General features: G+C 38.4%; 2 protein-coding genes across 3 annotated transcripts; both read left to right on the top strand.

Annotated features, from left to right (window-relative positions):
- The first annotated feature begins 6397 nt into the window (after window positions 1-6397).
- On the top strand, window positions 6398-14102 carry LOC117413816 (amine sulfotransferase-like). The gene is made up of 7 exons (XM_034023155.2): window positions 6398-6520; window positions 7903-8079; window positions 8499-8701; window positions 9389-9515; window positions 10430-10524; window positions 10908-11088; window positions 11668-14102. Exons 2-7 carry the CDS (start codon window positions 7923-7925, stop codon window positions 11793-11795), a joined length of 891 nt encoding a protein of 296 aa, XP_033879046.2. The 5' UTR covers window positions 6398-6520; window positions 7903-7922; the 3' UTR covers window positions 11796-14102.
- Window positions 14103-14279: 177 nt separating this feature from the next.
- On the top strand, window positions 14280-25243 carry dicp2.2 (diverse immunoglobulin domain-containing protein 2.2). Of its 2 annotated transcripts, XM_034906157.2 has the most exons (9): window positions 14280-16138; window positions 16944-17037; window positions 19918-20232; window positions 20743-21054; window positions 21945-22340; window positions 22502-22756; window positions 23667-23801; window positions 23944-24002; window positions 24639-25243. In XM_034906157.2, exons 2-9 carry the CDS (start codon window positions 16959-16961, stop codon window positions 24750-24752), a joined length of 1665 nt encoding a protein of 554 aa, XP_034762048.2. In that variant the 5' UTR covers window positions 14280-16138; window positions 16944-16958; the 3' UTR covers window positions 24753-25243. The 2 variants fall into 2 exon arrangements, with proteins under 2 accessions (XP_034762048.2, XP_058855872.1); XM_058999889.1 differs by lacking the exons at window positions 23667-23801; window positions 23944-24002; window positions 24639-25243 and adding an exon at window positions 22848-23642.
- Window positions 25244-25699: the final 456 nt, after the last annotated feature.

The following is a 25699-nucleotide window of genomic DNA, read 5'->3' as shown; positions in this document are numbered from 1 at the left end:
CTTGTAATTGTTAAAGCTAGATGACTAATATTTCCTTCTAGAGAAATATTTGTGATGAACTGTTTTGTTTTTGTATTATCAGTAACTACGGATATTATTGTTTTAATAAATATAATTTGATTATTAACATTTACCATTGTTCAAGACTTGTCATTGATATTTTATAATTCATATTAAATAACTATTGATTAATAATACAAGGCTTAGGATAATTGATATAACTATAAATATAAATAACAACAACCCTACACTGGAATTGTTAGGATTATATATTTTAATAAACCACATCAATGTTTCAAATCTATTCTGTTATCTCTTTCAACAATACTAAATAAAGCTCTCTCTAGATGTAGTGTAGCACGCCTGTTTCATTGAGAAGCTGCACCAGCTCTACCATGAGATCACGGGTAAAACAAAAAGCAGCGCTCCGAGGAGGGCGAGCGCCATGTGGAAGAGGCTGTCTTGCACGCTGCCAGGCGTGGAGCCCGAACTCGCCTGCCCTTGGCTGGCCACCATGTTGAACTCGTCCAATCCTTCTCCGGTCGCTGAGGCTACAAACTTCTGCACCTCCTGGACTACAGCGGTGTTCCCTGGGAGAGCAGAGAGAGGGAGGGGATCGGTACAGAGCTCCGACAACACAGAGTCTGTCATCTATTAATGAACACGAGGATAACCAAGGAATAGAATGTACTGCCATCACTTTATTGGTCTCATGTATTCCATTGCAAAAGATGCACGCGGAATGGTAAAGGTGTGCTTGATTTCTACCCAGAAGCCTCGCACTTTGGCTCTTCTTCCCAGGACCAATCGCTGCTTCTCTCATGACCAGCGTGTTTTCAATGTCTCTGCATTAGGTATCCTCTTGAGTGGAATGCAAAGTGACGCTGCTGGAAGTGCAGCAATGAAATATCGAGGTCAGTACGTTTCTTACAGTATGTTTTCCATAGCACGTGCATCTTTTATACACGAAAATGAGGTAAGAGCTAAAGGAATTATTTTGTTAGCTCTGTGTCAGCTCTCTATTATTCAATCCTGAAGAAAACACAGAACTGCAACTGAAACGTGCCAGCTTGCAAATGATGATATTGTATGGAAAAAAAATAATACCCATACAAATGCAACAATAGTTTTAAACTGTACACAAAAAATACAAACATTAGCCTTACTTTGTTCTTGGTGTGTTTGCTATGTGTACTGGTGATAGGCTCATTGACACAGTCACAGCAATTTCACTGTTCAGTATTCAGCAAGCTTGATGCTACACATTACTGAGTAGGGTCAGTCATGCAGCCATTTCATTGACTGTCTGCCATATTTGGCCAGCTTCACATTTCACATGGGCCATGGGTCAATTCAAACCGGGAAAACTATGAATTAGAAAAAGAGAATCTAGTACTGAATCCAGCTTCACTGCTCTGCTTTTTATTTCTGCTTCAGATTCGTGTTGTAATACATAATTAGGGCTTCTGTTCCACAAGCGTGTAAATGCCCTATATCTTTAAATCTCGCGAGCAAGAACAATCTTCCATTTCTAATTGTAATCTCGTTTTAAATCGTGTTACAATAGAAATGTAGGAATCTGCTGCCACTCAGTAGGGTTTAAAGTATTCAGAACAAATAAATGCGATATATTCTCCGCGTACAGGAGCACCTCCTAAGAGAACACTTCGCCTAAGAGAACTCCCTTGTGGTCAAATGGATTTGTAAATGATCTGACTAAAGGAACAGGAACTTCGCTTAAAAGAACACCTTCATGGCACCGACAGCGATTCGTTCACAACAGTACTGTTTTGTAACCTGATAACTCATCATCATCAAACTTGAATACATGTCCTGAATATTGCTCCTGTACATGTCTTCATAATTAATCTAGAGCTGCTGCTGCATTTTTTAATGTGTGTAGGGATGCTGTGTTCATTTAGTTTGACAGTTAGTTTATTAATGTTAGATTGTCTGTTACTTTATTATTATAGTTTATTAACATACACTTGCCATTTGCAGTGTTTTTCCCAGTGTTTTTTGGCGATACACCGATTTCATTTTTGTTGTATCGGAGGTGTTTTATCAGTTTTTCTTTGTTAAAAACCTCCAATCAGAAGCCTTTTACATATCCTGTCATATCTTTAGCATTGTCCCTTGGGCTATGTAGTGCACATGCTGTGGCTTACCTCTCCGTGTAGAATTACATTTTGGTGCTGGGACTGCACAAGCCATGAGGACACAATAACACAATTTAAAAGCATCTAGAGTTGCTATGGGCTTGTTCTGTGCCAGTGCCAAAATTCAGCACTCTACATCGTCTAGATAAGCCACACCATGTGTTTATATACCCCAAGCCATGCGACTTTATGCAAGCCCGGTACAGGATCTTACTGTGTATATGAATCTTGGTTTATAAAATTGGAGATGGCTCTTATTACCTGCTGGATTCACTGGATTAGTTGGATTCACTGGATTAGTTGGATTAGCTGGTTTCACAGGACTAGTTGGATTCACTGGTTTCACTGGACTAGTTGGATTCACTGGATACGCTGGTTTCACTGGATCCTCTGTTAGTTTTATTTGTTTTTGGATCGTGGGGTCTCCCATGTCTCCTGTTACCCCTTCACCCAGCACAAAGACCCCAACGAGGAAGCACAGCAGCACACCTCTCATTTCCACTCCTGTCGCCATTGCAGTGCCTCTGAACCCCGCTTTCTGTCTGCACCCCAGCTGCAGTGACTGGGTGTGTTGAGTAACAGAGTGGCTCAGAGCGAGTATTTCTCCACTCGCTGGGATCACCGATGAAATCTGCTCTGCAACGCTCTGAGCTGCCGTTAAGTGGCTTCTTTCACTGAGCTGCGCCTAGCAGCTCACTTACTTAACACACACTGTGGCCATGGCAACGGTCTTTATGAGATCATTCTTTATGACATCATTCTAGTAAAATCAAGCCATTCAAAAAAAAAAAAAACTTTATCTTTAAAACACTGAATCATAAATTCTAATGTAAAACCTAAAAGAAATCAATACACATCCAAATACAGGTCCCCATAAAACTGATACTGTATTTATTTTATTTATTAGACATTATTTGTTTCTGACAGCCTTGTTCTTTTAAACATGCAAAGCCAGGCACTTGCAGTAGTTTCAAACTAGAATGTATTGAAGGTTTCTCGTTTATTGTAGGTTTCTCATTTATTGAAAGTTTCTCATTTATTGAAGGTTTCTAGCTATTTTGCAGGATGTTACAAATTTTTACTTTTTTATTACACACATTTCCTAAAAATGGTGCAGAATCTGTGAAGGATCATGGTGCAGTAAACTGGGATTTGTGCACTGGAGTCAGCACAGTAACATTATTGTGATCAGATTTCTGTAAGAATAAAAATCCAGGCGAATGCAGGAAGGAGTATTCTTTATTCAGGCACATTTATTCACTTTCTATTCCTGCAGGGCTCAGTCCCTGAGCAGGTGGAGAGCAGCTAAAAGCCACAAATACAAAACCTTTTTTTTTTCCTTTTCTTTTTATTGCGTTTCTCACGGTTGCCGGACTCTGTATCTTGATCCTTGGGAGGCTCTTGGTTCTCTGGCTCGTTGAGCTTGTTAACCCCTGGCTTGTTGACCTCTAGCTTGTTGACCTCATTGGTTCCTGGCTCATTGACGTCGTTGACCTCTGGCTCATTCACCTCTAGCTTGTTGACCCCTGGCTCATTGATTTCGTTGACCCCTAGCTCATTGACCTTGTTGACCTCTGGCTCATTGACCTCTAGCTCGTTGACCCCTGGCTCGTTGACCTCTGGCTCATTGACCTCTAGCTCGTTGACCCCTGGCTCGTTGACCTCTAGCTCGTTGACCTCGTGGACCCCTGGCTCGTTGACCTCTAGCTCGTTGACCTCGTTGACCTCTGGCTCATTGACCTCTAGCTCGTTTACCCCTGGCTCATTGACCTCATTGACCCTCGGATCAGGAGACCTCGGTTGTAGCGGTGTCTGTATTTCCATCTCCGTTGTGGGATCATTTTGCTGGGTTTGATCCTCAGGCTCTGGATCGGCAGTGACTATTGAAGCTTTCTCCAGTTCGGTTTGCGTTTCAGAGTGTGTGAGCTGCAGCGTATCAGTGTTGGGAGACTCGGGCCTCGGTGGCTCAAACCTCACTGTTTCAGTGATGGGAGTTAGATCTAAAATGACATATCCTTCATCCCGCTCCCCTGTGTCCTGGCAATGCTGTCGACTCATCTGTTTCAAAACCACACGACGGATGGAGTCCATTAGCTGTCTCTTTGAATATTTTCTACCTTCAAATAAGTCCTCCTCCACCTCCACATCATCCCACGGCATGGCGACTGCCTCCTGAGCCCTGATTCCACTCGCCGTATCTTCTGTTTTACTCAGCGGCCGTTGAGATCTCTGAACTGAACCACTGCTCACAATGGCGTGCCACTTATTAATCATTTTCAAACACTTAACGGTGTTCGCAGGATCCAGCCTGGGCTTGTTTCCAGGTGCTTTGCTTTTAGTCTGGGGTATTGAACCTCCTTTGGGTTTCGCCCCTCCTTTCTCTTTCTCCTGCCCCTGTCGAACCTTGTCTTCATTGTCTTTATATTTCCTCCAGATCTCGCTTATAGGCACCAGTTCTAAAACGACTGCGCCTTCGTCTCGTGCTTTATCCTGTCTTTCCCTATCTGCATTGCACACGTCACACTTCTCACAGCTCTCTCCCTCTGTAGCAGACTCCTCCTTCATTGTCACACTCTAGCACAAGCAATCTGTTGGAGCTAACCTTTCTAAATGTTTTTTTTTAATCCAAACATCAGTATTTAATTAAAAAAAAACAAATCTTCTTTTTACTTCTGTTTATATTCTAGCTAAACCAGAGCTTACACAAGGCTGCCTGCACTCTCTGTATCTCCTTTCACACTCCAGACACTGCCTTAACAAAACAGCTGGGGAGATGGTAGTCATGATGTCATACCATTATGACTAAGGGATGATGTCATAGCTCAGTGATAGGGTTGTAGGCCGGCGAATGTATGTATGTGGGAATGTCGCCATGAGTACAATGGACCGAGGCTGTTGAGGCGCTACAAGTGCTGATATCACCCATACACAGACGCTCACAGTCCTATAACTGCATTACATACGGCTTTATTGTTAATATACATTAAACAAAATCCAGCTATATTTGTTTTCTATTCCTGACAAACCTGTATTTACTCCATTGCGATTTTCATTGAGAAGCGCTGTAGTTATGGCATAGTTCAGGGAGAAGGGCTGGAGCGATCAGAACAACGAGTTTTGAATTGATTAGAGTAGATTTCTCAAGTATGAATGGGCCGATTGTTTATTTTCTTGGCCCTCTAATCTCCACCTATACCTACTTCATTTTTATACAGTGCAGTTATACCTCCTTTCACACCTGTATTTTTTCTTACTGCAAAATGACCATCTATGACTAACATCTTTGTGCCTCAAGAGAATAGCCCAATTTCCTGATCATCTGGATCCAGGGGCAGCCACCTTTGTCATCAAGCTTGTGAAATCTAGCTAGACCAATCAGATTAACCAACCACATTGACTTCATTAGTGATGTTTGAAAGAAAACACAGTTCCAAGAGGGTTCAGCAGAAGATACTACAGGTCTGAGCAATCTACTGTTGTAAACTGCAGGCAGAAAATGATGAAACAGACAATAAAATGCTCTCCAGTAAAAAGTACAAAAACATGATCAAGATATTACAGAATTAAAAGATTGGAAACGATCTCTCTGGCCTTATTCACGAACCGAATGCTGATACTTTATGCCTTTATGAATAAAACGGATCGAATACCAAACGACCCAGGATCGGATTATTTGAGAAATGATCAACTGATGTTTATCCGCAGTGCATTCTGGGATATGTTTGCATAACGGTGAACAACAAACTTTTGTGATGTTTTTGACATTTATGTTTAAGTTTTTTGTTTAGCTATTTTATTTGAGACATGAGCGAGCACTTAAATAAAGTTATAAGGCTGATACTAGAACATAATTAAATTAACACAAAATAGTTCACGGTGCCACACTGACACATTATAATACGATACAGTCCTATTGACAGAGCTCTATCTATCTATCTATCTATAGATGGATAGACAGATAGATAGATAGATATAGATATAGGAACGTGGGCCCCGCTCTACCAATGTCTGAGCTTATATTTTACATACATTTTGATGTGAACATTGGCGCAGGATCATCTCCCTGAACGCACCCAGTATTTCTGCAAGACAAGCAGTGGGCGTGCTTCTTGCTTTACTGCTCGTGTTAACCAGCATCTGATTTGCTGGTCCCATCCTACCAGCGAATCAATTTTGAAAATGCTTTTTAAGTACGGCCCTCTGTCTCTTTGATGTAAACAAAAACAAACAAACAAACAAACAAAAAGGCCCGCTGTTCTGACAATCTGAGCTACCGCCACAAAATTCGCATGCACCGTGATATTTTTTTTTGACTTCCTCCCTCTCCGATACAGGCCCATAAATCCGAGCTACCATTTTCGGTAAATTATAATATATTAGCTTATAACTTTGTACAGGTGTCAAATACGCTCAATATTGCTATTATTAACTACAGATAGGAAAGCTTGTATGGGCGTCGCATGAACAAGTGCCCCCCATGATGAGATAGATAGAGCCTACACCCCCTCTTATCCACTGCCACAGACCCATCGCAAAGCACCACCTAATTCATAGTATTAAAAATCCTTTAAAAAACGTATTTTGTTGGTTTGAAATGCGGTGTGTGTTTTAAAGCAGAGGGTAGCTCATTATTATAGCTACCTAATATTTTTCAATCAGGGTAGCTCATTTTGAGGGGTAGCGCAGTTTTTCAGTTTTTCTTTCTTTTTTTTGTAATTATTATTATTATATATTACTAAATACATATTTTATAAACACCACTTTAGTATGTTAAACTTGTTAGGCTTGTTGCGAATGTTTTTTTGTTTAGTTTAGTTTTGTTTTTCTCTCCTGACGCTACCAAGGCGTAATTACCTCTCGCATTCAATTGTTGTAACTTGTGCACAAGCTTTTACTGAACAGCAGTGATATTAAAATAAACGTCACGGGGAGAGGAATGGAGCGAAAATGTAAGTGGGCCCAATTCATCGATTGCTATTTTGAGGCTTAACTGACAGCCCTATTGTATACAATATCATTTATTTTGTTTCTGTCTGTGTTGTTGCTTTAAAACGACCTTGCTTTTTAAATGAAATGCTGGTTTTAATCATTTCAAGTTTGGGCGACCAGAGCAGAAACACAGATAGCTTTCTCAGTTTACCTGGAAACAATTAGAACATCTCAAAAGTAGGCGCTACTTTTTTTAAAAAATTTTGTATTGAATTTTTTAAGTATTTGCTTTTGTGGGTTATGGATCCATCAGCACTTGGTTGTTACTGTATCCTTATCCTCTATATACCATTTTATAGGACAATGTATTCCAACTCACTATGTAATACGAAAGCAATAATATATATTCAAATGGAAAGTTAAGTACAACCACCATACGTTTTTCTTACGGTAGTGGTTTTTATGCAATATAGAGAAACTGTTAAAGCTTTTACTGTTTCCAATCCATCCATCCATTTTTTTTTTTATCGGACTTCAAGTATAGGGGGTACCTACCATTATGTATTACCACATATAGAAATGTGTTAATTTATTTTTTTCCCGTAATAACAAAGTGGATTTACAACAGACAAGTTTAGTGGATTAGTTATTCTGCTTGGACGATTCAGATAACGCAGTAGAGCCGCTGTGCAGTACAGCAGCGGAACTGAACTTCTGCACGGCACGTGGGCGTCTAACGTGTGAACAGATTGGATAGAAAATAAACTCTGTCCCATTGTTCAAAGAGCAAGGTCTCTCTGTTCTGCACCTCCAGTCCCCTCCTTCGTCCCGGCCATGGCAGACACCGCAGCCCAGTCTCTGGACGAGTATACATTTGAATACAAGGGATTTAACTTCCCAAAGGATGAAATCACACCAGAGTGCATCGACTCTCTGGAGGACTTTGAGATCAGAGACAGCGACGTTTTCATCGTAACGTATCCAAAGTCTGGTAAGAAACTGATCACATGATTTATTTTGTCGTGTTGTTTTTTTTGTTTTCCATAACAACGGTCTAGGGACCACACTTAGGCATTCCAAAGAAACACATACAACATTGGTTATAACAGAACTATAAAGAAAAAGCCTTTAGGGACCCCGATTTAACACCCAGAGTGTTCATCGTTCTGCAGAACTAACATATATATATATATATAAATTGCAAATTAAGTCAGTTCCTTCACAGGATATTATGATCAAAACATTCCCCCACAGACTAACAAAATGCACATGAATGACAACCCAATACATAAACTAGACAAAAAAAACAGAGAGTGATTCTCTACGTCCTTAAAGAGCCTGCACTGGTAGGTCAAAATAGAATATGGACAAGCTCACTTGTTAATTCTAGTACTTTCACAAACTCTCCAGGTACAGTCTGGACACAGCAGATTCTGACCCTGATCTATGCAGAAGAAGATGCAGCTGAATTCAAAACAACTTACGAACGAGCCCCATGGCTGGAATTCCAAGAGAAGGGGCAGGATTACAATGCAAGACCCTCCCCTCGCCTCTTTGCATCTCACCTGCCCTATTATCTGGTGCCAAAGGCCTTGAGAAACAAAAAAGCAAAAGTAAGAGTCAGCAACTCTTTCTTTAAAAGACATCAATGCCATAAGAAGACCACAGTATTTTAGGTATTTCGACCATTGTGATCCCATTGGTATGTCAAAATGTTCCCACTGTGGTAGCATTCTAACAATGATTGCCACATCCTTTTGAAGCTGTCATATTACATTGTAATGTGTAACACACAGGACCTCATGTCATTGACCTCCTGTACAGTGAAAGCTGCTCCCTCCTCTATCAGTGGAGCTGCTGATAAGAACCAGGCTAAAGGTTTCACTGGATTGACTTTGCTAATGGAAGCTGTTGTATTCAGATATAGATTGTCGTTCTCTCTCTTGCAGAGCTGTGAGGGGATGCGATCGCGTGTCCCTCACCTGAACAACAAAGTCACACATGTATTGTGTAAGAGCCAGCGCCATCTAGTGCACAGCTACTTTGGATCGCATTTCCTTTTGTTGTGCTTGCAATACACTGCTGTGCACTAGGTGGGGCTGGTGCTTACTAATACAATGTTGTTATGGAAACCTGGGCTGAACTAGCTTAGAATACATATGGCAGGCAACTGAAACTGAAGACTAAGAGCTGTTCAAAGGCCATTAACACAACGTCATTTGAATCTACTTACTGTTTAATAAGCAGCATCTGTTTGAGCAGTGCCAGGCATCTAACTGAGTTGTTTGATTCATTTGCAGGTGATTTATATCGTAAGAAACCCGAAAGACGCCATGGTGTCGTACTTTCATTTCCATAATATTATGGTGAAGATGGAAAAGACAAAAGATTTCAGTAGCTTTATGGATAAATATGTAAATGGCAAAGGTAAATCTGTTCACTATTTTCACACTGCAACGCTCTGCTGGTGGATGGAAGAAAGGTCACATTTGTTACACTAGATTCAAGGTCCCTTCAACACTCTCCAGATCTTTCGTTCTCATTTTGTAACATTTGCATTTTTATTCTTTCAGAAAATAGTGAGATCCGCTTATGCAGCTGGAATGAAACTTGGTGAGGACATTGTTTAGCCCAAAGTATATCAGAATCTGATTATATGTACATACAGCACTAAATAATCGACTAGTCGAATATAAAAATGCCAGTCGACCTCACAAACTGGTCGTGGACTAATCGCATTGAGAAGTAATGGTGACAAACAGAAAAGTGTTATGAAACAGTTCGTTCACAGAGCAACAGACATGATTTAATAATATTTTTTAATGTGCTGTCTAGGTCGACCTATTCCACGATTCAGGAGCCATGTGTAAAGGGCCTATTAGAATAAAGAGACTGCGTGCTTGTGACTTTAGAAACAGAACCGGCCTCGCTGAGGTGAGGTCGAACTGATCTACCTGCAAGGCCGGGAAGCGAGGTGACTTCCCCCAAGGGGAAACTAAGGAAGGATAGAGGACCAACTAAAGTCTCCCTGGCTTACTGAGACTTCTAAATTGAGACAGGTCATCTGATGCTCCGAGGTCTTTATCTTTAGCCTTTATCCTAACCCGTGAAAGGATGCTCACAGAACTGTTCAGTGAAGTGCGGTGTCGGGTCTGTGTTCACACTGAACAGCACCCGAGGGGAAATAACTTTATGGGGGAGTTCTGGTTGGCTGAGGGCCAATAACAATGTATCTGTTCATGTTTATCTGTTCAATCTATCTGTTCAAACAGGGCAGTTTACTCACTTTTTTATTTACCACTACACCACTGGATATTTCCAATGCTTTTCCTCCTACACAGTGATGTGCAGCTCTTGGTTTGACCACATCAGGGGCTGGTACAGTCATAGGGACCAGTTTGAGATGCTCTTCATGACCTATGAGGAAATGATCAAGGTAATCCTGGGGCGTGTATTCTTCATCTTTTCAGTTGGAAATGTATGATTTAATTTATTAATTGTGAACATTGTGTTTTACATGATATGGATCTCCGACATAAGCATGTTCATAGCTATTGTAACGAATGGAAGTGCAAAATAAGTAGGATTTATGGAATTATTTTGTTCTATTTTTATAATCAAAATGATTTCCTTCTTTATTCTCCTCTTTTTTCCTTCTCCCCTTATTGATTTCTTTCCTCCTTTCTGTCTGTCTTTCCTCCTTTCTTTCTTTATTTCTTTCTTTCTTTCTTTCATTCTTTCTTTCTTTCCTCCTTTCCTTTTTGTAGTGAATGTCCTCTTTCTCCTGCTCAGGATCATGTTGCTGTTTTCCCCCTCTAGGATCTCCGGGCTGCTGTGCTGAAGATCTGTACCTTCCTTGGAAAGCGTCTGGAGGACTCAGCCGTTGACAAGATTGTGAAACAAGCAACCTTCAAGAACATGAAGAACGACCCCAGAGCAAACTATGAGTTCCTGCCCGAGGACGTCATGCACAAGGACCGGGGCAGATTCCTACGGAAAGGTAGAAGCAGACCAGCCTCAAAGTCTGTGTGAAAGTGTTTTCTCTTGTTTTTCAGGAGCTGCTCAGCAGTCTTTACCTGCCCAGGTCACATGTTTACCTGCCCAGGTCAGCTACCTGCACTGTGGATCGAGTTTTCATTTGATTTGCTGGCAATACTAGCTGTGCACTAGATGGAGCTGGCAAACAGAACCCCAGCTCCCCTGCTGGCTTTGGCAGCTTCTCATTGGTCAATAGAAAAAGTAACATTAGATAGAAAAATAACATTACATGATATATATCATCTAAGAGAAACCTCTTCTGTACAACTGAATGGATGAAGAGTTTAAAACTAGGGCTTAATTCACCAGTAAATCGCATTCAATGCTTGTGTCCAGTGGACTTCCACCTCATGCCCTCATGAGCCTGTGCTGAGTGATTGGCTCGATTGACAGAATGTGGAAGCTCATTGCACACACTGAGTCACTGAGCTGCAGAATTGGGTTTCTGTTCTTACTCTGTGGCGGTGGTGGTGTAGGTGAGATATTGAACATGGAAAGATTTTGTTAAGGACGACACTTCCTTCTTGTCCTTGTATGGCAGGTACTATCGGAGACTGGAAGAACACTTTCACGGTGGCCCAGAGCGAGTTCTTCGACAAAGTGTTCCAGCAGAAAATGAAGGACCTTCCTCTGAAGTTCATCTGGGATATTAATGAAGACGCGGCCTGAGCGAGGGGATACATTCTCAAAGAGTTTACTACCAGTCTGGAATAGACCTGCACCGGGAACCTTTAAAAAATACTAGAGTCTGTGCTTTTAAAGGAGTTCCCCCCAGTAGGGTGTGCTGACAAGAGATTGATGGGGCGAATGGCCTTTTCTCGTTCCCAAATTAGTTTCAGAGGGGACAGAAATTTTGAAAAATTCAGCTTTTAGAAGCGGTGGATAAAAAGATCAATAGTTATTAAGTCTATGAAACAGCAATATAGATTGATAGAGAACACACATAATACGATGTTAATCATGTAATACATTAGATATTCAGTATCTATGAACAGAAATTCTATTTCAGTTATGCATAGTATCTTCAGTAGTAAAGCCACAATCATCACAGACTTGAGTAAACTCTATGGAATTGTGTCCCACAGACTAATAGGGTTTTAGTATATAACAAAAGCTAACCTTTCAACTCATGTTTAAATCTTTAAAAACAATATAAAAGTATTACGTTTTTTTTTTGTTGTTGTTTTTTAACGCTGCTTGTAAAACATTTGAATCTCTAAAAGCAGGTCGTCAGTACAAGTTATGAAGCTCGTTCCTCTGCAGGTGTTTCAGTGTAATGACACTGATGGAGCTTTGCAATACAGGATTCCTGAGACACAGCATTTTTAATTCTTTCAATCTGGGTTTAGTACAATAGCTTGTACACCCTGAAAAGATCGTGCTGTTCTAATCTCAAACTGTGCTTGTACGAGCTCACCTGCAACAAACATCTTCTCCACAAGAGGGCACTCTTGTGCACTCTACTGGTCCAAACAATTATTATTCTAGTGCAACATACAATAAAACGTTCTAAACACAAACGGATAACTATAGGCCTTGCATGTGCACACAGTATACTTATTTTATAAGTTAATATGTACAGCTGATCCTGTCTCTTATGGAATGGGTTTTCAACCAGGGGTACCCCGCCTGTACCAATGGGGTACTCTTAAGGGTCATAGGAGGTACACAGGACGACAGAAATGCATGATCTTAAATAATGACCTTAACCTTTTGACCTGTTAATTGTGTACTAAGTAGGCTACAGTAAAAAAGAAAATGTGCTAATATCATTTAGTTTTAATTAAAAATAATATTTTACTATTTTCACTTTTGTTTAAATATTCAATTAGGACCAAACATTTTACTGTCGTTTAAATACAGAAATACATTTAAGAGACTCGCACACACTGGTGTGTTTTGTTTTAAAGCCCTGTTATTTTAATGATTTAAATGATGGTGGTATTTAGGTTCGCCATCATTAGGATCAATTGACTTCAAAATGCATTGAATTATTTCCTTTATATAAATCAATGTAGTTAAACGTATAAAATAAATGAGGAACATATGTGATTTTCCTATAAACTTTTAATTAACCAATTAATTGTATTTCTAAGAATGTGAACAATAAATATGAAGTATATTAAAGGTTTTTTCATTGGCCAAACTGTAATTGTTGTCACTATATAGTACACAGATATTTAAAGCTTCTTACCAACTCAAGTAAAGACAAACTCCTCTATTCTTCTTGAAAATCGTCAGGCCTAAAACAAAGATTCTAAATAAATGCTCACTATTTGTAAATATTTTTCAATAATTTGCCGTTTCACTGTTGTAATTTCTTGAGTGTGCGCATGCTGTTTGATTGGTGCAGTAGCTGAGGGCAGTGAAGGAATCCTCTTAAACAGCACAGGAATGACAAGAGAGCGAGAGCAGTGAAAAGGTCAAGACAGGCAGCACTGTGGAAACTTGAGCGTCTCACTCACAATAACAACAAAAGCTTAAAGTGTGCCATGGATCAATACGAACAAAGAGCAAGTAGAGTTATTAAGTAAGGAAGTATTTCAACTGCAAATTATCCAAATCTAAGGGCCATATTCACAAAACATGTTCCACTGCGTGTTGTGCACCTGCAAGCGCTAATGTTACAGAACTGTCAAGAAACAAATAAGATGTGGTGACACTTTCTAATTACTGTGTATTTACAAAGTACTGCATTTACACAGTAAATACAGGTGCACTTACACATCATTACATAACTTCAGAGATTTGTTTTTAAGGAGAATGCTTTATGAATACGAGTTATTTGACAGCAAATGAAAGTCATTTTCATTCTCTGTTATCTGTCTAATTGAAACTCCTTTCTCTGATATCTGTCCAATGAGTTTCGGAGTGTGCATTATTAATTATAAGTGGGGGGTTTGATTTTAGGGCTTTATTCAAGAAAGGCTAAGTGCAACCCACCCAGTTTCCATCTGAAAAAGGGGTATATTTGTAACCAATGATCAAAATCCTTTTTGTAAAATAAATAAATACTGTACATGATTCATATATATATATATATATATATATATATATATATATATATATATATATATATATATATATTTACATGGAAAACTGTCAAAATAGGCAAATTAGTGGCCACGTATGGAAAAATGCATGAGCCTGTTTAGAAGTTGTTTAAGATGCCTAAGTAAAGCACAAAGTGGTCTAACATTTTCACACAGGAGTACCTATTGTTTCTATAGCACTGATTACTTATTAAAAATTGAAATCCTCACACCCTGAGGTTTTAATGCAGGCAGGTATATAAAGGATACAAATGACACCTCTGGAGGTGTTCTGCTGAAGTACAGAGAATAGCACTGCTAAGATTAAAAAATGGTAGGGTTTTGTTTACAGTTCACACTGCTCAGTGGAAAGAGTACAGTAGGAGTCAGATTCTGATGAAGTAAAAACAAGAAACCTCAGACAGCTGACAATTGTATTATTTTCTATTGTCTCACTGCGGCTGGGATACAGTACTCTTTAGAAGATTCAAGTTGTTTTAAATCCACATGGCTGTTTATTCAAGTTCTTTTAAATCCACATGGCTGTTTATTCCAGTTCTTTTAAATCCACATGGCTGTTTATTCCAGTTGTTTTAAATCCACATGGCTGTATATTCCAGTTGTTTTAAATCCACATGGCTGTGTATTCCAGTTCTTTTAAATCCACATGGCTGTTTATTCCAGTTATTTTAAATCCACATGGCTGTATATTCCAGTTGTTTTAAATCCACATGGCTGTTTATTCCAGTTGTTTTAAATCCACATGGCTGTTTATTCCAGTTGTTTTAAATCCACATGGCTGTGTATTCCAGTTCTTTTAAATCCACATGGCTGTATATTCCAGTTGTTTTAAATCCACATGGCTGTATACTCAGTGTATTAACAGGCCTTGCCGATTGATTTCTAGCAGCCCCTGCCTTCATACCATACAGACAGGTTTCTTAAAGCTTCCAGGCTTGAACCAGATCAACATTAGTGGTGTTCTCCTTTAATTACAACCTTTAATATTGAAAAGACTGTCTGTCTGTCTGTATGTATGCTCAGCTATGGCCATATATATAGGTATGCATGTCTGTCTGTTTGTCTGCCTGTCTGGAGCACATTGGTTAGTGTTGGTCAATCCATGCCTGCACTTGCATTGTTTTTGTGATTTTCATAAAGGAAAATATGTTTTAACTAAATTATTTACAGTGATTGAATACATAGAGGATCCACCATGAACGATTCTAGAGTCCTGTAGTTATTCCATGCGGGATAGCTGAATAACACACAAGCCCCTTATCCTCCTAATTTCAATGAAACATGGTTTTGTTACTACAGTATAATATTAACCTTAAGCACCTGCTTTATGTGCTTCTTATCACTCAAACTACTACACTAAAAACACTGACAGGGTTCCTTGTCTTGTTCTGTTTTGGCTCAACTGTCACATTCTTTGCACTTTCATAGTTACAAAACAAAACACACTCTTCAAAGCTGTGTTCACATATTATTCTAGCTCATAAATATATTGAGACTGAACACAGGAAGCCTACAGGAAGGTCTACTTTTCGCCTAAATGTCAACCCACACAACACGCAGCGTATAGCCTGACACAAGCAGGACCCCTCGTGCTAGTAAACACGTACCAGCACGTCTGTACCAGATGGCTGAGACAATAACCCACACAGCATCACCTGCTTTTTCTGTAGGCTATTTGTGGCAGTTGGTAATATGCTCCATACCGTTAATCAGTCTGAGGGTGTTTGTGGGCAAATAACCACACGGAATTGTTTTTATTATTTGCTGGTTATGTGCATCCCGCTGTTTAAAAGTGGTCAGGGTTTTACTGTGTGTGGGCGAGGTGTTAGATAGTGATGATTTACAAGATTAGACTTGACTAATACCAGTACCTATTGATCTGTATGTCAGAAGAAGGGATCTTATCAGTCTTTGTACTGTGTGGAGTTCTAAGCAATCGCAGGACGATTGTCTTCAAAGGTATGTATATATAATGACAAAACAACTGCATAGTCAGCTAATAATAATATATTTTTTTGTCAGTCTCATGCAGTTTACCATTTGTGGCTATGTGTTTCTTTTCTCATACTATTTTAAATGAATTGTATGTGTGTCCTATTAAAGCCATCAATTCAATTAGACAATCACTAATTTGCCTATTTTGACAATTTCTCAAGATTTTCAGTAACGGTGGATTGATTTCGTCTGCACAAGAAATCAAAACTACAGAAGCAGCGGGGTGTTCTAATAAATATCCACTGTACCCTTTTCTGCCAAAACTAAAGATTTCCTCTTTTCCTTTTAAGAAATCTCACAATGAAAATAGAACTATTTAAAAAATGACTGATAATTTAAAAGAGCGCTCTTTGTTGTTTTTAGAAGCATTGAGTTATATCTGTCTTTCCCTGGATCCTTTATGTATCGGTTCTAAAAATTGAGACATGCTTATACCGCTAATAACCGCGCCGGTTTCCTTCATGAGCTTCCAATTCATTTTGTTCCAGATTTTCAAAGCTGGTATTGGTCACATCTCATCTTCTGTCGAATCATTAGTTCTTTAATGTTACCTGCATGAAAATTTCACGACCAAAATATGTGTGATTTATTTTATTATTCCACATATTAACGATATTAGGATTTGTACCAGAGAAAAAGATGTGCCACAATGAATTATTCATTTTCCTAACATTTTAAAGAATGAGTGCACTTATGAAACGTGCTGTTTTCAGCCTGGTCAGAGTCAGGCTCTCATTAGACATGGTATTAATGTTGTTTTCTCTTACAGCACTCGTGTGACTAAATGGATCAGAACCCTGGAGCTGCTGTTCTCTCTGTGGTATTTTTTCTGTGTTCAGTAGGGACCTCGCCTCTAGCAACAGGTAGGCATTCTTCTTTTTTTTTTTTTTTTATCATTTTGTGTTATAGCCTGAAAAATAAAAAAATACAGCTGGTATAGGTACCATTCCCTGAGTAAAAAAAAACTGGATTTTATTTTTTCTTCAATTCATCGAAGCTGTAGCAACTCTGAAGCAGTTACAATTAAAATTACTGTATAGAATAACACTAGGGTTTACTGGTAAATGTCGACATTTACCAAGCAAATCAGTAACTGTCCGGAATGCAAGATAACGCTTTACTTCGGACATTACCCATAAATCTCAAGAATAACCAAGTGGCTTTGGCTAATGACCGAATGCTTCGCTTTTGACCATGCTGCAGTAAGTAAGGAAGATATATCTATTCAGTGCCTGTATTATCGTGCTTTGCGTCATATTTTTCTGTTGAAAATATAAAGGTCCTAAATGATTTAATTTGAATTTAACAGAATGTTATGTTTCATCAAACTACTATGTATTTGGAATACAATATCCTTCAACAACATTGTGAATGGTTTAAATGCTAATTTACCAGAATGTTGGTTGAAGTGGATCACAACATTGTTCAATGTCATGTTGAACTAGTTTAAATTGCTCACTTGTGCATTACTGTAAGCTCATTCATGATTATTTTGTTCATGGAAAATGTGTATGCAGATATACATAGGGCCTATATTTTTCGACATGAATGAATATTTTGTTAATTGACGATTTTATTTTTCAATGTTGTTGACACACCCTAATAAACAACTTGGATGCACATACAAGATGTATCAAAGAGATTTTTCTTCTTTTTTAATACGATCAGAAATGTCAATAGCCGGGTTTCCATCGAAAAATAGAAGTATCACCTTCTCTCGCGCTATTTTAGTAGTACCTTTCGGGTAGTGTGGGTTTCCATGTAGTTTCTTTTAGCCAGAGAATGAGTCACATTTATACCCCAAAATGTATTAAATTGGCATAGCTGCCAGTGGCTTATGCGGCGGGCTACAGACAGCACCAGTCTTGAGCGTCCACTTTAAGTTGAAATAAAATCTCTTAAACTCATTGCGCAAGAATTGTTTTAGAAGAACGAAAACATGGAAAAAATAAAAATAAAAAGTTGGTTCCACGATTTTGTTAAAAAATACGGGGCTTAACATCAGCTTGCTGCAAGATTTACAGAATGAAGTTCCAGAGAGTCCCGGTGGATTAGCATCTACTGAGAAATGTGTTGAACTCTTACAGTGGAGCCCCATTATCAACAGCAAAAAACAATACTACTATATATATATATATATATATATATATATATATATATATATATATATATATATATATATATATATATATAATGCAGATTCAGGTACTTATATTATTATTATTATTATTATTATTATTATTATTATAAGAATATTATGTAATGGGAAATGTGGGCGAGTAGGGTAGCCTGTTCAGATTTACTACCAGTGCTAGCTGCGTGACTGGATCAGAATTGCTGAAGCTAGGGTTCTGTAGGAAAACTTGTCTAGGCTATATTATACATGTTCGTGTATAATAGGTTTATAATAAATATATAAGCAGCACTCAAAAATGTTTAGCAAATAATACAATGATAGTGCACAACGCTTTCTTGTGGATTTGTGTGTGTGTGACTCTAAGTCCCGGTTTCTGTTTTGTTTCCCGTAAACTAAAAGCCTTGTTGAAACCCAGTTTAAGAAAACTGCACATCAGTATTCATGCAAGGCCAAATTGGAATATATAAATATAGCCTCCCGTATTTTAATATTAATTAGGTCGTTTGAATTTGGAAGGAGAATTTCTCTGGCTAAAAGAAATGGAAGCCCAAATTACCCGAATGGTACGACCAAAATAGCGTGAGAAAAAGGTGAGACTTATTTTTCTTTTTTCTGTATACAACGAATTGTTAGTGTTGATGGATTCAATATTCAATGCATTGCTACATGACTGAAAAGGGTTAGCTTTAGTTTATATATATTGTTTAGTTTTCATCTTTTGTAAATAAATGTTACTCGTGTTTTATGTAATTTCTTGTAGATTAAAACAAGTTTATTAAATTATTAAGTCGTCCCGGTTTTTCTATTTCATTAAAACAAAAACAAAACAAAAACCCCCAGTAAGCGCATCAAGTTTACAGCAGGGTAATGAATTAGGCTCTGTTAGTGCGTTTCAAAATCAAATAAACACTCTTGTACGATTATATGTTTAATAATTAATATACTTTTTACCTTCCTGGATCATAGTTTTGAAAAAAATATATCTTGGAGGTGCCACCAGTCAATTTAGTCCCATTTGTGTCTTGATTAACACAACTGATTAAAATAAAATAAAAACGCGATTGTGTTATTATATACAGTTATTTTAACTGATCCAGAGTTGCATCGGCATCAATAAATTAAAAAAAAAAATAAAGTCCTGTTTTTTCATTCTGGAAATCTTGTAACCCTAATTACAAGGGTATGACCATCAGAACTTCCCTGTGATTTCATTTGTAATATGGTGTCACTATGCTTGCAGCACTTTTTAAAATGTAGCAAATAAATGAACAGTGATGACAATAATTGATGGTTATGGGCATATTTCTAGTGTTGGGATTTCTGAATATCAGTTGTAGTTTTTGTTACTTGTCATTTTCAAAGCCGCTATAAGGATAGCGACACAGTAATGAACATTTAACCCTTGTGTAGGTATTTCTAATTCTTTATATATATAGATTAATTACTGGTGTCACTGAAATATTATCAATTTTCAACTACATTCAAGTTTTTTTGTGTGTTGAAGAGTAGAGTAATGAATAACAGAGTTTCTAGTTATTTTTCTGATGTCTTTTTAATATTCACAGGTGCGTAATGTTGCCATTTTGTGCTTGTTTTTTTTCTCCAGATGATCATATATACATCAGGAAAGGGGATACTGTTAACTTGCCTTGTAAAAAAAGACTTTCACCGATTAGCGAATCAGTGCGATGGTATTTCACTGCGTCAGCTGGCAATCGTTTTAAATTATACACTCTTGAAAACTATAAAGCCCAATTCGGCCCAGCAATGGAGCACGACAGAATAAAGATGTCCCTCAACTCCTCTCTCTCCATACGCGATGTCAGAGCAGAAGATGCCGGGGTGTACGAGTGTTGTTTCTGTTCGAATAAAAGCGAACCCTGCGACACAGTGAAAAATGTCTCATTGTTTGTTTTGCAGAGTAAGTTTGTGGTTTTACATAACAATCTTGCTTTGCACAGAAGGCTCGGGCATGGGCTTCACTGCTTTGTCATGAGGAATCACCTACCAACAGAGCACCTTCACCAAATTCCTTTCTATCTGTGTCCTGCGAGAGACTTACACTGTTTTGCTCTTTGAGAAACATCACAATTCCTTTTCTGAGACAGTTTCTTTGATTAGCAATGAGGATATGCAGGTACAATATTCAGAATAGCATAATATTCCATTGGAGGTGCCAGCTGGTTCACCTTGACACAGCTACAGGCAGTAGTGCTTTGGGAGTTTCAGTTAAATTATACAGCAAGCTAATCTGTCCCCACCAGATAGTAGTGAGAGGGAGAGAAATCTCACCATAGTGTCAGTGTGCTCCAAGCACAGTCCTTGAGAAATCAACAAGTTTAAACAAGCATTGCAAGAACAAATGCATGTGTTACTGTATCAAAATATTGTATATACTGTTCATGCTATAAACTATACTTATATCTTTTAGTTGTCAGCGAGCCCCCCAGTGGTGAACCTGTGATGTTGCATTCCACCCTGTCTTTGCAATGTTCGGTTGCATGCAACAGATTGAATGCTGTATGTAATCAAAGCCTTGCTAAATTGGTGTTCACCTGGAGAAACCACCCAGGGAATAAGATAGAGACAAGCAGGGAGCGGCAGTACTCTCTTGAGCCTGCAGGTGGCGCTTCCTACCTGCGCTTTCAGGTAGAGCAATCGGACCACGAGAGGAAATTGAAATGTGTTTTATCAGTGGACGGGATGGAAAGAGCATTCGCTGAGTATCAAGTATTCATAACAGGTAGCTCACCTTTTTATTACTCAGATGCAGTACTATTTTTCATAGCGATTTTAATTTGAAATATAGTTACATATTTTAGTGATACTGTATTACAAAAACGCGCCGATTTTGTTTAAACTACCAAAAATGGAAAGTAGAAACCAAAGTAAAGATGTCCTTAATAAAAAAGGAAGAAAAGGAAACTTTCTAAAAAGTTCAGCACCAATTAAATGAAAATATGAATATAAATAAATAGATGAATTAATTCACCATATAAAACTGTGGATAAAAGTTTAGAATCACCTAGAATTTTAGGATTGATACATATATATATATATATATATATATATATATATATATAATTATAATAATTTTGATCTCTTATTTAACATCATGTAATCAAAGAAACTACAAAATGATATTGCAAAAGTCTATCAGAAGCCATAGTAGTAGTACAGTAGTTCATTCAGCAAAATGTCAGTTTTCCGTTAAGTATATGGAAAACTACAAAGCGTTATGTAATTCAATACGAAAACGTAACATTATTCAGCAGGTTTCATTCGACTTTATGAAGCTAAATAAGTTAATTCTATATAGAGGGTGATGCAAAACTTTTGGCCAGAGCTGTACAGTAGAACCTCAAAGTTACAAACACCCCACTTTCAGTATGCAATCACTCAACCATGTGTGCAATGCAACCAGATAGGCATGCTTATAATCAATGTGTTGGTCATGAAGAAGGCAAACTTACTGTAGCAACAAATGTATCCAGGCAAAGGTTAGGCACATTTCAAAGCAAATAAGGGCAACTTTACTATGAACATTTTAGTTTTAAACAAAAGGAGACTGAATGCCTTGTATTATTCGCCAGATTGAAGTTCTACTGTAGCATAATTATTTTTAATGAACAGTTACAGCGTTGGATCCCAATACCACAGAGATAGTGTATGTCGCGGAGGGAGAATTCGTTCAGCTTCCCTGTGTTGGGATATCAAGCCGGACGGAAGGCAGGCATGTGGAATGGTCATTTCAAGCGATTGGGGATCAGAGCCGAACCCTTCTCAATGTGTCTGCACCAGCATACCCCAGAGTCAACCCCAGAGAGACAGTGAGTCTGCTGCCCAATGCTTCCCTTCTCAATGTGTCTGCACCAGCTCACCCCACAGTCAACCCCAGAGAGAGAGTGAGTCTGCTGCCCAATGCTTCCCTTCTCATCCAGGGAGTGCAGAGCCCCGACACAGGCACTTACCACTGCAGGAGGGACGAGCAAGAGAAATACCACATGCTTACTGTGTGTGTTTTAACAGGTAAGGGCTAGCTCACAACTGACCCTGGCTTTGTAGTTAACACTTCTGTGAAATGACTTAAACATGAAATCTGCATTTACAAATCCAATTTAATAGACCCCAGTATCTTCTGTGGTATATGGTTGAAACTGTAATTACACAACATGTTTATTTGTTTCCAGTGAACGCGAATGTGTCTAGCCCTGTTTCTAAAGGCACAGAGGTTGTTGTGAACTGCTCCCTGCTCTGTGATCACACTCCCCAGGACGCTGTGCTTCAGTGGATGGACAGTAATGGGACCCTGCTGGAATCAAACACAACTCTTTCTACTGGTCCCAGTGCACAGCTGGTGATTCCCAGTGCCTACAATATGACTCTGAGGTGCCGATTACAAGATAAAGAACGAGAGAGAGCCAGCGTGGAATACACCATACATGGTAACTTGGTTTTTGAAAGATTTTTGCTGTGCCCCATACCATTTTATAAATAATAATTTATATAATAAGCTTCTAAAATAATTCCACTCAGAGGTCTTTCCTGCAGATCTGAAAGGACCGCCAGTCATAGTGACAGGATGGCTTGGTGCTGACGTCACAGAAAAGGAAGAGACATCCCAGTACTGAGGGTTGAAGCGGTGTGCGTGTATTTATTAATTAATTAACAAAATAAATGTTTAAATAAAACATGCGTAGCATTTCTTTTTTTCCGAGTTCTTACTTTTCTATTAGTCCTCTGAACAACCCGATCCTGATCAGCAAAAGCTGATGGTTTATATATCGTGGTCGAGGGATTAACTGGCTATCAATTACCTAGTTTATCCCTCGACCACATTCTGCAGGGGGCTTTCTGATACGCGCGGTTGACAGCCAGTTTATCAATAAGCACTCGCTGTTGACCACGCATTCTCACGATTTTAGCTGGACGGTGCATCCAGCATTTACCCCATCCATGCTGTAAAATAACAATATAACAGCGTTTAAAACACAAAACAGTACATTTAAATACTAATAATCCAAAAATAATACACAGCAGCGTTACAAGCGATATTTTCATTTTGAAAAATGCTACAAGATGCCATACTATATTTGAAAGTGCTTTGACGCACCGAGGTGAAATGACCTGAACAGAGTAGCTAAAAACGAGGCATGCAAATTTAGATCTTTCTTTTGCTTGAGTATAGTACCAGATATAATTTTTTAAAATGAAAATACGTGTTTGCCATAACTAAATTTTTTCAGAGCTGCAATTAAGCCAATTAAAATGTATGCCTGTAGCCAGCCTTTACCTTGCCAAACTCACACAAGCAAAGACAAACAAGACGACATGCTGTGCTTTCATGTTTTACAGTAACAGAAGAGCAGGGCAGCATTCAGAGTAATCAGACCGTCCTCCTCCCTGTGCTGTTGGGAATAGTTGCTGCTTGTGTAGCGATCGCTGCCGTCTTAATACTGCTTTTAAGAGGCAGAAAAACAGGAGACAAAGGTAACATATTTATTTATTCTCCATTTAACCAGTTAAAAAAAAAACATTGAGACTGAAAATCGCATTTTGACCATTAATATGTATTTATTTTTTTACTTATTTTTCTAAATATTTTTCTTTTGTATTATTTATTTGTTTACAGAAGATTCTGCTCTTGGTGTTGAGTTGAATTCTACACACCAAGCAAGCCAAGTGGAAGAGGTAAGAGTGCTATGATTCTCAAAGCTAATTACAGAATTCAGACTTGTGTTTTCCACGTGCCTTGGATGTAGATCACGGTGATATATTTCTTCACGGTACTTGTAACATGTTATTAATATCATTGACGGGTGATGTATGTTACTTCTTGAGGAAAAACTTTGTTGTGTGTCCCAACTCTGAAACGTTATTCTGAAATATCCTCAAGTTGCATCTTCCTCATTGTGGTGCTCACAAGTTCAGAAGGAGTGGATCTGAAAAGATGGAATTATTTAAAGACACTGCAATCTATTATTAAACATGCCAGCTGCCTCAAAAGGAATGCATTGCATCTTAAAGAACAAGCTGATATGGGCTATCTTGATTTGATACAGTTGTCAGATTACTAGCAGATACTCCATGAGTAGTGATGAATTCTTTTCACACTAAAAAATTGCATATTTCACAGCGTTTCACGGTTTAAAAATAAGTATTTCAAGACATTTCCCCAAGAACTGTCATGGAGTATTCTTTTTCTTGTTTAGGATGTTTGTATATCATTTTCTGTTTCAGCCATCACGTCTATCTATTTATTGCTCTTTCAAGGGGATTACAACAATCTGAATCTTTTGCTCTTCATATTTCGTTTCTGTTTCTCAGGAGGAATGTGAAATTCATTACGCTGCACTAGAAATTAGACAGCCAGTCAGAGACCAGAGGAGAGACATGATCCAAGAGGAAGTTATTTACTGTCTAACTGTGCAGAATGAATGAAATCCTGTGTTTTTACTGTGTAAAACACTTCTATAAAAACTGCAACAAAATGAAACTGTGTTACTAGAGCTGTGCTAACTGATTATTCTAATTGGGATCAAGCTCTTCACAAGTGAGGGTGGAGAGCCCCTCTCCAGCAGGTTTTATAGGTGTCTTTACATCATCTGTGGCTAAAGATCTGGAACACCTGTTAATCTGGACTAATTAACCTAATAATTGGTTCAATAAAGTAACAGAGATGGGTTGAAAGAAAAACCAGAAGCCCCAGTAGCTCTCCAGGACCAGGGTTGGAGACCCCTGATCTACACCAACGACCCTCAGCTGATTGCCAGCCCCTGATTTCTGTGGAGAGCTCATCGGAGTCATCGGTTTGTGCAGCACTATTTGCTATGTCTGTTGTCAAACAAACGTTTGTTACTCTTGAAAGCAGAGCATGTGGTGACTCTGCCTCACCAACCTGCACTTCTATTAAAATGAACCATTTTACTGTCTCAGGTTTTATCTTTGGCTCTGTCAAGGATACAGATATTTTTCACATAACCATTTCAATATTTTTTTTTTTTTTTTTTACAAACCATTCATATCTGATCATTAATTCCTTGTATATGCCACTAGGAATGCTTTGCTTTTATTAATAAAAAAAATGTCATTAAGAGTAGGCTTACGAGATTTCCAGTGTGAAAAACTTCACTCATTGAAGATGTAGCGACTCTGAAGCAGTTAAAATAAGTATATAATAACACAATCACAATTTAAAAATGTAATTGTGTGTGTGTGTGTGTGTATGAAATCACTTATAAATCAGCTGTGTTAAACATGACACAATAGGGACTAACTTAAAAGGTTAACTTGGCTAGTGGCACTTCCAAGAGAAAATAAACGTTTAAAAAAATTAGCCACGGTCCACGAAGTTAAACCGAATATGTATTATTAACACACATAATCAG

Source organism: Acipenser ruthenus, chromosome 25 (assembly GCF_902713425.1).
Source record: "Acipenser ruthenus chromosome 25, fAciRut3.2 maternal haplotype, whole genome shotgun sequence".
Taxonomy (NCBI): Eukaryota; Metazoa; Chordata; class Actinopteri; order Acipenseriformes; family Acipenseridae; genus Acipenser; species Acipenser ruthenus.
This window is presented reverse-complemented; position numbering and strand designations above follow the sequence as displayed.